The sequence below is a fragment of the Aethalodelphis obliquidens genome, unplaced genomic scaffold (assembly GCF_003676395.1).
Source record: "Aethalodelphis obliquidens isolate GAN/ISIS:26980383/991018 unplaced genomic scaffold, ASM367639v1 scaffold34, whole genome shotgun sequence".
NCBI lineage: Eukaryota > Metazoa > Chordata > Mammalia > Artiodactyla > Delphinidae > Aethalodelphis > Aethalodelphis obliquidens.
This window is the reverse complement of record NW_020837978.1, coordinates 5,572,562-5,588,184: the sequence shown is the minus strand read 5'-3', so window position 1 is coordinate 5,588,184 and position 15,623 is coordinate 5,572,562. Positions and strand designations below refer to the sequence as shown.

Here is a 15,623-nt window from a genome sequence, read left to right as displayed (position 1 = left end):
TGGTCAGGACCTTAGAAACAAGACCCCGTCCGCTGTGCACGGCAGACGACAACAGGATCCCGGCCAGCCTCTGCCTTAAAGAAAATCTTTATTAATCATGTATGGTTCACAGATGTTCTTTAAAAAAGACCCCAACTTTCTAGAGAAGCACAATCCTCATGAGTGGATTCATCTTTGCATCGTGAGTCTTGCTTTAAAAAGGAAATCAAAGTGGTACAATTTGTTTACACTATGATACTTTCTAAATAAACTCTTTAAAAAAAAAAGTCTGGTCTTTCCTTAAATGTTACAGCAAAACAGATATAAAATAGACAATAAATTATAGTTTATATTTACAAAAAAGCTGTAAGTGCAGTTATAGATCATAAATGTATTATTTAATCAGTTTAGTATGAAATTGGTTTCCGAGTACATGATTGTGAAAAAGACATTTAAAAAATACTCTCAGATTTAATCTGAGTCTTACTTTCTACAGGAGAAAACCGTGATTTCGGTTCCTAAACCACATACCCATCCTCATCTCTTCCTAAGGCTGGGTGCCCTTCCTCAGCTCATCGCCTGTGCTGGTCTAACCCCGAGATGCGGGACGCTGTCCAGTAAGAGGCAAGGAACCGTTTTACCGACACAGATGAGGGCTGACATTCCTGACGTAAACGTGCTTTTTCAAAGAGCCGTCCCTCAGGGGAAGAGGTGCGGGCGTGTAGCTCGGTTAAAATGATGGCTTTAAAAAGACTTCTCATCCCCGGAGCCTCGCCTCAAAGTGGGATCACTTTAGTCTGTGTTTTTGGTCCTAGCAAAGAAAACAGCAAATGCTGGTGGGGGGGGGGGGGGGGGGGGGGAAAGAAAAAAGGGGGAAATGAAATATGGTTGAACTGAAATAAGGATATTTTCATATGGACAAAACGCCCGCACAAACATGTAACAGCACGACTGAGACAAAAGGCACTTGCGGGCTGCCCGGCTCCCTCCCGGGCCGTTGATCCCACGTGAGAAACCGACCTCCCTGGGATGAGAGCTCAACAGAGACGTTCTTCCCCCATTCCCGTGATCTGCAAAATCTACCTGTGAGCAGCTACTGAGCCCGCTGATATCTGAGCCAAGAAGAATTTTACTTTAAGATTATCTTCCCTATTTACTTACTAAAACCACAAAGAGCTTGATCCAAAGCAAAATAATTTGGTTGGTTTTGGGGGGCAGAGGGGAACCTTCAAAGTTAGGTTTCTTCAGTCACCGGACTTCATGCTACAGACACTCAAACTCAGCTTCCTAGAGACCGACAACCACTCACGACATTTACTACGTGAGCAGGTTACAGACGAGGTCCTTTAAGATGTCTGTTAGGGCGGAAAGGCAGCAGGCAGCACGAGATGGTGTCGGCGTCTTATCCCGCTTTCTCGGTGCTTCCGGGTGCCTTTTAAGGCAGACGTGATGCAGGAGTCCAAGGCAGTGCATGTGTCCCCAGCAGCTCGTCCTGAGTCAGTGGCACCCACAAGCTCTGACGACCATGTTCCTGTATTTTTTCAGGATGACGTTGGAGTTGTCATCAAAGTAAAGCACAGAGATGGCATTCAGTTTCGTTGGCGCACAGCACGGTTTGGGGACATACTCGGGATTCATAAGGTGAACCTGTTTCAAACACAGAAGGAGGGGAGGTGTTGTTAGGAACAATACCTGGCCTGGGCCTACTCCCCAGTCACGTGGAGATGCCAGCGCTCACCAGGGTCTGCACGATGGCATGGTTGGTGGCGTTCATGTGCGCGTTGAGAGGGAAGGAGCATTCTCCATCACAGTAGTTGGCAGCGTAACCCTTGGGTGCAATGATCCAGTCCTGCAACAGAGAGAGTGATGTACACACACACCTCGTATCACCTGTGCCCTCAGGAACCCTGCGAGAAGCTATCACTCACATGGGGCAGCTAAGGAGACAGACACAGCAGGTCGAGGTCACACTCGAGGGGCAAAGCGAGGCTGTGAACCCGGTCAGTCAGACTCTGGAGCCCTCGCTCCTTCCACAGGCCCACAAGGCCCTGACCTGCTCCTGGCCCGCCTAGGCCTGGAGGCCTGCAGGTGGCTGGCTCCATGAACTTGGACCAAAGGAGCCTCTCCAGGAGCCCGGGTACTCCGTCACCGCAATGCCACCGCACATGGGAACGATCTTCCATCACTGGAAGCCTAGAATTTGCGTCTTCTCTTATTAACTAGCAGTGGCCTTCGGGAGGGAGGCAGAGCATTGGTGCGCTTCTAGTCTGGGCGAACTGGCATGTGGCCCTTGGAGAAGTTAACTGTTAGATGCTCTTCCAGCCCCTTCTCAAAGCACAGTGAACTCCTGTTTAAATGCCCAAAGCAATACAGGCCCTGTGGACCCTGAGAGAATGAGAGAAGAGCACTGGGAAATGGGCTGCTGATGTGGAGGGACAGGGCGCCTGCGCACCTGGAAAGGAGCCGGGGGGCTTCCTGCCCGGGTGGGCGGGCCCTTTGCCACCCCACTCCAAGACCTGGGCATCTGGAAGGGCCCCTAAGACCTTCACAGGAGGAACCTTCTCAGCCCTCAAGTTCAAGGTCTCTGAGGATGGCTGCTGCCTCTAAGATGAGAAGAGGCTGCCGAGAGAGGGCCTCGTCCCCCTTGCTGTCCAGAGCACTCACCTGCCAGCCCAGGTCCTGGAAGCTCACGTAGAGCTCGTGCTTCCTGCAGGCTGTTTTCAGTTCACTGCTGTTGTAATCTGTTGGAGATCAGAAGATGCAACAGTTAACTGATTCACTCTTCGCTTACAAACTTACCCGGACAGTTAACCACGGGCCAGCCGTGCACAAGGCCCCCGCTAGACGCAGCTGGGGCGCCCACAGTTCTGCAGCCTCCTCCCAGCTGCTCGGGTGTTTGACTTACTCCGTCTCGTCCACTCTGGGGTCACTGCCGGGCACACTGGCACACAGCACGTCATTACTGACCTGAATGGACTCCTTTCAAGCAACAGACGTTTGTCGTGATCCCCTGTTGGACTAAGATGCCCCAAACACCCCGGGGCCCTGACTTGGAGGACATCGTATTCACAGGCAAGACACACCAGGCAGGTTCCGCTCGCTTTCTAAAACCGGGGCTGTCCTGAAGCTGCGCAGGGGCCGGGAGAGCCTCCTGAAGGGGGCGCCCTGGAGCCGGGCCTGCCCGGGAGGCCGGGAGTGGGGACGGGGCGGGGCTGAAGTGCGCGCACCTGCTCTGTGTGTCAGGACCTGCTAGCCTGGCTTCATTAACCGACCGCTGGCAGGAGGACAAGGGTGCCCTGACTCATCTAGGCCAGACGGAGCGGCTTCTGTGTGACGCGCTCCCTGTGAGGTGCCACGGGAAACACGAGGATCCGTCAGGCAAGGCTTCTGGCCTCCAGCGACTCAGGGAACGGACGGGGTGCCGTGAGACGTGCAGAGCTCACGCCAGTACAAAACAGAATCTGAACGCCATGCGCAGGGGCTGGAGAGAAACCCCACCGGGAGTTCAGAGAAGGGACAGTTAAAGAGGGAGAGAGAGAGGAAGAGAGAGCAGTTCTGGTGGAATGAAGTTAAGGACATGTGAAGAGCTACCCAAACCGTGGAATTTCCTGTGTGATAATCCAGCTCCTAGTGGGGCCCCGGAGAGCTCAGGATGGGCTGCTCACCAGAAAGACCACCACGTGATCAGAGGTTGGGACGTGGGCCAGCCTGACCTCCAGGGAAGGGGGGAGGACTGGAGGCGGAGTTCAAGTCGTGAAGCCCACGTGACAACTCTGGACACGGGGCTCGGGGGAGCCTGGGGTTGTTGGGTGAGCATGTCCGTGTGCGGGGAGAGCGGCCCGCCGGGTCCTCTGGGGAGAGGGCTGCCCCTCCTCTGCGTCCTTTCTAATCCAGCTGGAGTCCCAAGTGGGGCACTTTCCTGCGTCCTGTGAGTTGCTCCAGTGAATCAGCAGACCCGGGAGGGGGCGTTACGGGAACCCCTGAATCTCACCGAGCGGGACAGAGCCACAGGTGGCATCCGCAGGGGGCCAAGCTGTTGACCTGGTGGTATCTGTGCTCCCCCCAGGCTGTCAGGATCAGGACGGAACTGGGCTGTAGGACCCCCAGTGGGCATCGGGACGCAGGCAGGGACAGGTGCTGCTTCTGCCGGACGGAACCGAGGGGGCGTGGGGAAGGGCCTGGCCGACCCCCCGCCATCTCCGCAGTCTGGCCCTCGCTTCCCTTGGGCAGAAGAGATTCTCAGGAGAGCGGGGCCGGGATGAGAAGGGCAGGGGCCCCATCACGCCACAGGCGGGGCCGGGCAGCCACCAGGGAGGCAGCTGCACCTGAATCCCTGCGGCCCCAGCTCGGCCCAAGCCCCAGGGGTCCAGGCAGCCGGCCTGCTGTCCTTTCCAGCCCCAAGAGAGGAGGAGAGAGGAACAAAGGGGAGACTGGAGAGGGGAAGAAGCAGGAAAGAGACAGAGTCAGGGCGGCCTAAGAAACCAGGGGGCAGGGGAGGAGCGTGAAGGCTTCTGCAGACAGCCGCCGGGGGCTGACCGCCTCCCCTGCCCCAGGCCACACCAGCTGCAGGCCCCAGGCTCGGCCAGGAAAACACCAGGACAGCAGGAGCACAGAGCACGCTGTCCGCACAGCCCGGCTCTTCTGAGCTCAGGCTGCAGAGTCTTCCCAGAGGAAGCTTGTTTTTTAGAGGGAACAATTCGCTGCTCTCATTTCCCTTCCCTCCTAGAATGACAAGGGCAAGGGCAAAGGGCAGCTGTTAAAATGGTACCCCTGTCTGCACTGGGCTGGCCGCTCCTCCCCTGCCTCCGGCCTGATCCGCCCAGCTTATCCCAAAGGAATCTCCGGCTCCCACCTACCCCACAGAATCAACGGGGCCTTGAGAACCTGCTGGAAGAAGCCCAGCTCCTGTGCCACTGACACTGTGGGGCCCCGGGACCACACTGGGATTTTGATTTCTGGTGTCAATAATCTCGTAAAGTGCTGGGCGGGGGGCGGGAGTGGGGGGACAGCTTGCTTTTCAGAGGCTCGATTTTGTTTACAACCGGACGGTTAGCATGAAAGGCAACAGTGAAGTCCTGTTCTTTTGTGGCTGCAGGATTTCAAGGTCTTATACAGCTCCATCTAATCTGAGCGGGGCTTTGATCTCAGCCTTGGTCTTGATTATAAAAGAATATGGAGCTAAGTATCTTGAAAACAGAGGCTCTCCTTAAAGACTGAGCCCTGAGACTCCCTGCTTCACGCACCCCTGTCCCTTCCTAGAGGGACCCTGGCCCCCAGTGCCCTCTGGGGAGTTGGCAGTGGTTGGTGAATTATTCGGGCATCTTGCAGCACCTGTTCACACCTCTTTATTATTCAGCATTACCGGCCCGTTAGCACATTCATTAGGGGTGAACCTAGGGATGGAGTAGAAGGTCAGGTTCTAGTTGGCTTCACTCCTTGATAACTTTTATCCTAAAGGGGCGTAATGGCAGACGAGAGTCAAGTATTAGAAATATGGAATTTGGAACAACTCTAACTTTCCAATCACTCATGCCCTGACTGTCCTCCACAGCTGTGGAGAACTAAGTTCTGATTTCATTTAGAAAGCCCTGGACAAGCCTCCACCTCTTGACCGAGACATCTGGGAGCCAAGCTCCAGGCCCTAAAGTTTGAATTTAAGATCAAAATGACACATTAAAATTCGCAACGCCTTTGAAGAACTATACACGGCTAAGTCACAGCCCTGACCCGTGTCCGTTCTTCCCAAGCGTTGGGTGTCCATGGTGGACGAGCCCTGTCATCTCTGGCGTGTCAACCCGTGGAAGCAAGTGCTGAGCTAGAGGGGACACCCACCAGGAACTAAAAGGCCAAGCAAACATTGCTCTGGGAGAATGAGACCCCCTAGTCTATGCACTGAAATTCCCTGAAATCTACAGCAAAGCATGTCATAGTCATAATAAAGTACCCACATCACTGCTTTGCAAGTGATGAGTTCTGGTTACCTTTCCTATGCTGGAAGCATACTGAATGGTCCCAACTGGAAAGTTCAAGGGATAGAAGATATGAACCAGCAACGAGAAGGTCAACAGTGTATTTACATGTACCAGAGCCACCTTTTCTCCCAGGACCCTTAAGGATACATGTTTGGGGACTTACCTGGTGGCACAGAGGTTAAGATGCAGGGGATATGGGTTCAAGCCCTGGTCCGGGAAGATCCCACATGCCACGGAGCAACTAAGCCCGTGCGCCACAACTACCAAGCCTGCGCACTACAGCCCGCGAGCCACAACTACTGAGCCCGCTCGCCTAGAGCCCGTGCTACGCAACAAGAGAAGCCACGGCCATGAGAAGCCCGCGCACCGTAACAAAGAGTAGCCCCTGCTCGCCGCAACTAGAGAAGGCCTGTGGGCAGCAACAGAGACCCAACGCAGCCAAAAATAACAAATAAATAAATAAATAAAATTTGAAGAAAAGGATACATGTTTGGGTGGGTTGGAAAGAGACAGAGGAGAATTTAAGAGATGCTCACAGGTAGCATTTGAATCGATGAAGAGCTCATTCCAAAGAAGAGAGAGGGTCTTGAGAAGCTGCTGGTTCAGAGACAGTCGGCAGGGCTGAGGGATGGCAACATGAACGTCAAGGGTGAACGAGGCCCAAAGGTCAGTGAATCCAATTTGACATGAATTGTTCAAAGTGGCAGAAAATGTTTCAAAACTATTCATCTGCCAAAACAAAGAGCAATTCTCAGTCACGGTGTTGGCAGCCAGCTGGTGGACACGCCAGAAAACCTCAGACTCACCAGCTGAACTGAAATCACATTCACTACCCCACACCCCAAAGATGGAGGATCTTGGAAAACGAGCTAGAACAGAATCTAGAATCACCACATGGAACCACCCTCAAGGCCATTTGTTCACAACCCTTGTAATGGGTCGGTCAGGTGGTGTCAGTCCCCCAGGAGACAAAATCTGAGAGAAAGATACTATGAAAGAGGATGAATGGCAGCAGGTAGAACGAGACCACCCAATGAGAGCTCGGGGAGCTGTGGATGGGGTGCCACAGGAGCAGTGGGCTGGCTGGTAGCCTGGAGGCCGAAAAGAATGGCCAGAGACACTAGAATCCCCAGTGGGCTGCACAGCACGGCTCGGACCAGGACTAGTAAAACACGTGTCAAACGATGAACAATATGGTCCAGACGATATCCAAGCCCACTGGAGAAGAGCGACACGGCCAACATCCAGCATCCACTCAGAGCATACAGCGACAGAGAGGCCAGGGCAGGTCAAACCCATCCAGGGAGACTTCGGTCCAAACCCACTGCTTGGTGCATGTGTTTGGGAAGTCCAGCTTGAAGGCCAAGGACAGGTGTGAGAGCAGATTTTGGTGGGCAGGGGAAGAGGCGGGCGGGCTCCTGGCCTCTCCCTCGTTGGGGACGGGTCCCGCTGTCTCCGGCATCGGCAGCTCAGTTCCAAAAACAGCCACGTGTTTCCCTGCCATGTTTCACCCTGATGACAGGCAACTGGACGGATGATGCTAACTTCTTTACCCAGAGGCAGGACGGTCTCTGGTGGGCGGCTGCTGGCGTTTGTTTCAGTGGAGAAGTATGAATTCCCTGGGAGCAGCACACTGTGGAAGACGGGGGGCAGCAGAGGCCAAGCCATCTCTTCCTTCAACCTCCCGAAAGATTTACAAGGGGCAAGTCCCGCCTGGAGTCACACCCGAGACCACAGCTTTTTGTCTGGGCAGCATCTACCTGGTTCACGAAGACCCAGCAACATCTGGCCCCACCGTAGCCCGGAAAGAAAGCGCAAACCGATGGTCCATTCCCCTGGAGAGCAGGCCATCTTTCTGGAAACACCTTCTCCAAGAGCAATCCCCTCCGTACCTCCATTCCCATTAATGGCGAGAATAAGGAAGGAGGAAAGGGCCAAACCGATAAAGCACTTCAGTGAGCCTAACCTGGGCCACTTCTTGGACCAGCTTGCGAGAGTCTTTGAAGATAGTGGGAGGGAAGGAGGACCCTCCGTAGTAACACTTTCTTGGGGGTCTGGGCCTTTAAGCAGGTGAGGCCAGGCCCATTTGTTACGAACTCTTAGCCTCAGTGCTGCTGAAAGGAACAAAGCATGTTTGAAAGTACGGGGCTGGGGGGTGGGAAGACCAAGAAAAAGCAGAGGTACTTGCCTCTTCTTACAAATTAGACCACCTTTACTATTCGTATTTAATTTAAACTCATCAAACTGAAAACAAAATGCCGGAAGGGATTTGGAAGAGAATAATTCAGTGATGCCACGAAAACCCAAATCAGAGACGACGTGTTTTCTCGATTAAAAAAGACATTTATGTGTGTACTGGTGGGGGAGGGGATGTGGAGTAAATCAAGTGAGATTTTCATTTTAAAAAGCAATCGAGGGCTTCCCTGGTGGCGCAGTGGTTGGGAGTCCGCCTGCCGATGCAGGGGACGCGGGTTCGTGCCCCGGCCCGGGAAGATCCCACATGCCGCGGAGCGGCTGGGCCCGTGAGCCATGGCCGCCGAGCCTGCGCGTCCGGAGCCTGTGCTCCGCAACAGGAGAGGCCGCAGCAGTGGGAGGCCCGCGTACCGCAAAAAAAAAAAAACAAAAAGCAATCGACACCTCAAGAGCCGCCTTCAGGCCTGAGGTCCTGGTACCAAACTGACCGCAGTTCATCAGATGCCACGGGCCGGCTGCACCGCCGCGCCCCGAGGACAGCACTGCGATGATTACTGTTCAGCAGGCTTCCTGCCAAGCGAATAAAGGCAAGCAATCATTTCTTCTTCTTCTTTAAGCCCCAACCCTGACTGTTTCTAGCGGTAAACACAGGAACACCCATGCTGGGCGAAGCCTCCAAGAAACACCAGGAGAAGCAGCACAATGTCACATCACACCGGGTGGTACAAGTTCCACATCCAGGTTAGTGGTAACAGAAACGCTGAGTCAGAACCCAAAATGAAGACACTGTTTCCCAAAGGAAAACGGGGCGCTTCGGAAAGTTCCAAGAACTCTTGCCGGCCATGGAAGATGACACTGTGAAACAGTCACCTGGAAGAAGTAACGCATCTTCCAGAAGTATTTTACATGCCTTCAGAGGAGCCTAACATACACCCTGAGACCTTCCCATGCTTGGAGGCAACTCATCTTTGAGCCAGAGCCATGCTTCTCATTTAATTCCAGCAAAGCCACCGAGGATCAAGCATCCCCACTTAACAGCTGGGTAAACTGACGCCGAAGTGGATTAGTTTGTCTGAAGTCACAGAGTAGTAATGAGGGAAGCAAGATCTCCAACTACAAATCCTACAGCAAATCTTCAACTTCGTGCTTGATTTCTGGGCTATTTAAAGGAAAAGGAAACCCAGAACTCGAAAGCACCAACTCTAGAGTAAGATGCACCTTGGTTTGAATTCAATACTGACTAGCTCTGTGAGCTGGGTGTCAGGAGGGAACGCCTGCTACCCGCCCCCCCCCCACACCGTGTTCTGATGAGTGGGCTTCCGTGCCTCTTCCCCAAAAGGCAGGCGTGGGAGGAAGCATTTCGGAAAGACCTCTGAATTGACACTCGGGCAGTGGGAGCTGTTTCCTCTCTCCTGCCCTTTGACCCTGCCTGTTCAGGGCAGGAGGGGGCTGACTCCATCCCCTACCCTCCAGGGGGTGAGCACCTGGGCCCAACCTGGCTGTCTGAAGCTACCACGAAAGAGATGCTCTCTTTCTGAAGCTGAGGTTGCCTTCCTGACCACCACATCAAGACAGGCTTTCTGAGAATGCCACCAACAGAGGAAGCTAGGAAAACAGAGATTCCTAATATCATCTGAGCCCGCGGATCTAAACACGTCTAAAGGTAGAACCCTGAACTTGCCAATCAAATGCACCAGCGAAATCCATCAGAGAGGGCTGTTGGAGCTGACTGGCCATACCACTTCCAGCCAAGAGCACCGACGAACGCCAACCCGCCTTACACGGATGTACCACGTTTGCAAGTCACGGTTTCCCCGGCGTAACGCAACTAGGAGAAAAGCTAGGCGCTCTAAGGCTCGGCACGGGCATGAAAAGAGGTGGAGAGACCTGACCAAACAAAAGGACGCTTTTCTGGCAAAACAGACTCTGAGGCTGTCTGCAGCCTGAGACAACCTCGGGGTAACAAGTGTTCCCCTCTGACGGCCTAGGGACCCGTCTAGATTATCGGGGGCTGCCCAGGCACCTGCGGAAGCCGCGCAGCGTCTGAAAGCCTTGGCGGGTCCTGTGTCCTCACGGACGCCCCAGAGCCCACAGGGTCCTGCAAAGACGGGGTCGCCCAACCCACCTGAGGCGCTGGAGGCCCGCGACACATCCTGGGCCGGGGCGGAGCGGTTGCGGCTCTGTTGTCGCCGCCGGCCGGCGGCCGAGCGGGTGCTGCGCACGTGGACCTCGCTGGCCTTGAAGAAGGCCACCATGAAGGGCTGCTTGTCGTAGGGGCCGTCCCTGCCCACCAGGCCGGCGGCTCGGGGGCTGATGTCGAGCCCTGGAAGGCAAATCAAAGCAGGAGGGTGGTGGGACCCCCAGCCCCCCAGTTGTGCTGTTCTTACCCCGGCCTGTGCATCCTTCTTCCCGATCACGTGCCTCCCACCGGCGAGGCAGCTCCACAGGCCCCAGGTGCCGGGCCCGCGGGCCGCAGCGGGGACGCGCAGGTGCGGGAAGGCCGCCCACTGACCCACGCGGTGTCGGCCCTCGGACCCGCTCCCGCCTTCCTCTCTCTCTCGACACGCCCTGGCCTCCGCCTGGGCGCTGCCCTCCGCGGGTCCTCTCGGACCCAGGACCATCTCACCGTCTCCAAGTCCTTGCCAGGAGGCTTGGGGGTGCAGGCATTGCTGGTCCACAGTGGCTCTGAGGGGACAGGAAGCCAAGCCATCCTGGAGCCCGGGGCCCACCCGGAAACCACGGCTCTGCCACGCCTGCCGCGAAGGAGACCAAGGCGACGACCCTCGGCCCGAGCTTGGCCAACTCACCGTCGCGCGTGACCACACTCAGCTGCAGCCCCATGTTGTGCTGCGGGGTCAGGACCCACAGGTTGCTGGTGGCTGTGATGTCAAATTCCAGCCAGCCTTCTTCCGAGGCCCACACGGCGCGGGTGTCCAGCAGAAACAGGTCAGAGTCTCTGAAAGAGGGAAAAGGTGGCAGGATGAAGGGCGCAGGGCCCCCAGCTCATCCCCACTCCGTCCTGCCCGGTGTCAGACGACAGATGCCACCGTCGGGTCAGGGACGGCGACCAGCCGTGGCCCCGGCTGGTGTGACATCACACAGGACACACCCGCAACACAACCTGCTGGGGTGCCGCACGGACAGCAGCTGCCTGCTGACATAGGGGCGCCCCTCGGTGTCATCAAAAGCCTCACGACAGCTGCTCAGGCCACATCTTTTTTAGAATTAAGGTAAATTCAAAATAAATAAACAGTCCTATTGTTGCATGCTTTGCAGCTAATGAACTCTAAACAGAGAGGCAGTGGAGGGGGCAGTGAGGAAGAGGGGTAAGAAAATATTAAATCAGGATCAATAAAGATGAGCATTTACTAAGCTGTACTTTGTTGATTTTTTTAAAAGCTCAGAACCCGACAATCCTCACGTTAGTTCCTGTGAAAGGAGAAGCCAGGATTCACATCCTATTTCTGAGTAATCATCAAGTCTTTTCTGTTAATTAAGGCCTTCGCATGGCCTACGGTGAGAGCCGCGTCCTTCCCCATGTGGACGGTGAGTTTCAAGTCTGTCCCAGCCCCGCTGTGAGCCATGCTGGGGCCCTTTGAGGCAAACTCACCGAGCCCCTTCCTTCCACTGGGCTCCACACGGACTACTTTTACTTTTTTTTTTTTTTTTTTTAACGGTTTCCAGCTGATATAACTCTAGTGTGGGAAGACGGGGTGAGGGACCCACATGCCATGACAAGGCAGCGTGTAGGACGGTCACCTTGGTGTGTCGCGAGGACACAGTCTGAGTTGACGTCCCAGAGACACCGGCACGAAATGGCCTGGAATTCCCATGACAGGGAAGGGGGAGGTTTTAGCCATGGAAAGACTCAAATCCCCTGGTGCTGGAAATATTTTGCTGCAAGACCTTACAGAACAATTACTAGAATTCAATACTAAATTTAAGATGACCATCACAATACTAACAGTGTACATTTATTTATTTTATAAATTTATTTATGTATTTAGTTTTGGCTGCATTGGATCTTCGTTGCTATGCGTGGGCTTTCTCTGGTTGTGGCGAGCGGGGGCTACTCTTCGTTAAGGTGTGCGGGCTTCTCATTGCAGTGGCTTCTCTTGTTGCACAGCACGGGCTCTAGGCGTATGGACTTCAGTAGTTGTGGCACATGGGCTCAGTAGTTGTGGCTCACGGGCTTAGTTGCTCTGCAGCATGTGGGATCTTCCCGGACCAGGGCTCGAACCCGTGTCCCCTGCACTGGCAGGCGGATTCCTAACCACTGCGCCACCAGAGAGGTCCTCACAGTGTACATTTAAATCGGTCATAAAGCGCTTGCATCTACTTTGCTTCAACCATCCTGAAAACTAGGTAGAATATCATTACCCCCATTTTACAGCTGGGGAAACTGAGACTCAGGTGTGAGTTTATGGACACATGACCAGTAATTGAAAGAACAATCTGGTGAAAAGAAAGTAAGTGGATTCAGAGTTTTCCACAATGACTTCCTGCCTTTTGAGATTATTATGAAAGACAACCTGTGACAAATGAATACAATGTATCTCTAGTCCATCAAACGTTTGGGAGGCCAGTGAAACGTCTGAGTTAAAAATGTTAGACTTCTCAGAGGGGAAACAATTTTTCCTGTTTACATGGCTCAGAGTTAGAAGGCAAGGCTATTGTCATCTTTTCCAAGTTCCAAGCAGTAGGTGTGCCTATGCATCGTTTATTCAGCTGGTGGACAGAGTCTGCAGGGGTCACATCACCGCCTGCCATCTATAAAGCACCCCCCCTCCCCCAATGTGTCACACACCCTGCTGAGAAATTACCTCCCCCATCACTGAGGTGGCTGTGGGCAGGCAGACGGGGGGTGTTCGTGGAAAGCAGCAAGAGGGGGTGGCGGGTCCAAAGCTTTGAAGTGAAGATGTAAAAAGACATCAGTGCTGTTCTGAAAGGTTGGAGAAGACCTTCATCCAGAAATAACACAGACACTATGAACGGCAATGTGGGAAAAGTCACCCTAGTCCCAAAGGATGCACAAGACATGTTCTTGTCAGAGGGGCGGCTTCTAGAATGAAGACGCGGTGAGAATGTCAGGGTGTGAGGCTGCCCCTGAGCTGAAGAGGGTCCGTGTGGGGTTAGAGCCGAGGGCCACTGGTCACTAAGAGCTTCCATGCACATGTTTTCAGGACTTGTAACAAGGATGCAGAGAAATACAGCCCAAGATGTGGGCGTGGCATAGCTGGTAGAAAGAGCTAGAATGAGCTTTTATAGTTAAAAAGAATTAATGATGAAGGAACGGGGGAGTCTGTTAGCAGAGAAAGTGGGGCGATGGGACAGAGGCCGTCATCCACAAAAGGGAGACAGAAGAAGAGAAAAAGGAAAAGAGGAGAAGGGCGTGACTTACAGAGGGAGGGGAAGCACGCATAACCATGATGGGGAAGAAATGAAGTCCACACGGTGCGTGGGGTTTGGTGGACACGGGAGCCCGAGTTTCTACCCTGACTCTGCTCCGGAGTCCCACTGGGGTCCCCAGGAATTGGTGGTGCTTCTGGGCCACACCTCGCTGACTGTCCAGCGAGGACAGTGCCGGTCCTCGCAGCTTAGGAGACCCGTGGATCCACAGACACAGGGTCACAGCTGAGCCTGGAGACAGGAAGAGCTCCGGGGCTCAGGGCACTGAGGGCGAATCAAATTCAGCCACTTAAACCTAGGATGCTCAGGTCCCTTAGAAGGGAAGTGACGGAGAACATGGGCTTGAAATAGCTGGGCTCAGTGGCTGGAGGAACAGCAAATATTTCCCGTGTGTTTTCACCAAGCGAGGCCTCGAGAAGAGCTCCCGCCGCTCCAAGGGAAGCCCGGGGAAGGCAGGTCCTATTACATGTCTCTTCTAGAGCTGAGGGCGTGCAGCCTGGAGAGGGTAAGGGTGTGAAGGCCACACAGGTGTTAAGTGGGGTAACTACAGCCTGAAACCGGAGCTCAGGCTTCAAAAGCAGAGTCAAGCAAAGTACAGGCGGGCAAATATCACATGAGATCACTTATTTGCTGAATCCTAAAAAATCATACAAATGAACTTACTTACAAATAAGAGACTCACAGATATAGAGAACAATCATGGTTACTAAAGGGGAAAGGGGGGGAGGGGTAAATTGGGAATTGGGGATTGACAGATACATACAACTGTATATAAAACCGATAAACAGGGCTTCCCTGGTGGCGCAGTGGTTGAGAGTCTGCCTGCCGATGCAGGGGACACAGGTTCGTGCCCCGGTCCGGGAGGATCCCACATGCCGCAGAGCGGCTGGGCCCGTGAGCCATGGCCGCTGAGCCTGCGCGTCCGGAGCCTGTGCTCCGCAACGGGAGAGGCCAGAACAGTGACCGGGTAAAACCCCATGAAAAAAAAAAAAAAAAAGATAAACAACAAGGACCTACTGTATAGCACAGGGAACTATATTCACCATCTTGTAATAACCTATCATGGAAAGGAATTTGAAAAAAGTATATTTGTGTGTGTGCGTGTGTACACACACACAACTGAATCACTTTGCCGTATACCTGAAACTAACAAAATATAGTAAGTCAACTCTAGTTCAATAAAAATTGTTTTTCTAAAGTACAGGGCAGAGGTAGTAATTACCCAAACGAGGGCTTGGAATAATAAAGTCAGAGTTTAAAATCCACTGCACATCAATGCCAATGGCGGCTGGGTACAGAAAACACATTCAGATGCTCAGGGCTGGCACAGGATGAGAAATCACGAGTGACTTCTCATGTCAGGGTCAGTGTCGGAGGGGTGAAAGGTCGCGCAGGAAGTAAAGGTTGAGATGCCTAACGCCTGTTGCTGGGACTCCAGTGGCTCCCGGTCTCACCCTCCTCCTTTTCCCAGGCACAAAGCCCTCTGTCTAGACTGCAGACACCACTGACACACACTCAGAAAGGGTGAGGAACTTTCAAAAAGAATGACAGCTTTGAGGAGGGACTTCACTGGCTCAATGCTTCCAGTAACTCAGGTATTTAAGAGACACTATTTATGGCAAGTCACTAAAATGGGTCTGGTGTGACCCACATCTGTTTACTTTTCTTCAATGACACATGACCTTCTCAGTCTACGCACCCTGTCAAAGTGTCGCCTCAAAAAAGGCGCTTCTGACTTTGCTACGCAAACAGCAGGGGTTCCCTTCTAAACCCCACTCCAGGGGCATCGAGGTCTTCTTTAGGCGAGAAGCACAATTTTCAAATAGAATGAAAGTCAAAAATCAATGAAAATTAGACAGTAAGGCAAGGATTTTTACTTTTTTCTTATTAATGTATCGTATATAGAGGATTACGTCTAAACTTTTACCAACTAAAAAGATAGAGGGGGCTTCCCTGGTGGCGCAGTGGTTGGGAGTCTGCCTGCCGATGCAGGGGACACGGGTTCGTGCCCTGGTCCAGGAGGATCCCACATGCCGCGGAGCGGCTGGGCCCGTGAGCCATGGCCGCTGA

At 53.5% G+C, this 15,623-nt stretch overlaps 1 protein-coding gene across 1 annotated transcript in view; it reads right to left on the bottom strand.

Annotated features, from left to right (window-relative positions):
• Positions 1-71: 71 nt before the first annotated feature.
• BMP6 (bone morphogenetic protein 6) overlaps positions 72-15,623 on the bottom strand; it is a 146,320-nt gene continuing 130,768 nt past the window's right edge. Inside the window, exons 3-7 of the mRNA XM_027128321.1 lie at positions 10,952-11,100; positions 10,270-10,467; positions 2,644-2,720; positions 1,718-1,828; positions 72-1,626 (exon numbers count right to left, since the gene is read on the bottom strand). Of these exons, the coding sequence (XP_026984122.1) occupies positions 1,477-1,626; positions 1,718-1,828; positions 2,644-2,720; positions 10,270-10,467; positions 10,952-11,100 (685 nt within the window). The 3' untranslated portion in view covers positions 72-1,476. The remainder of the gene's footprint in view (positions 1,627-1,717; positions 1,829-2,643; positions 2,721-10,269; positions 10,468-10,951; positions 11,101-15,623) is intronic.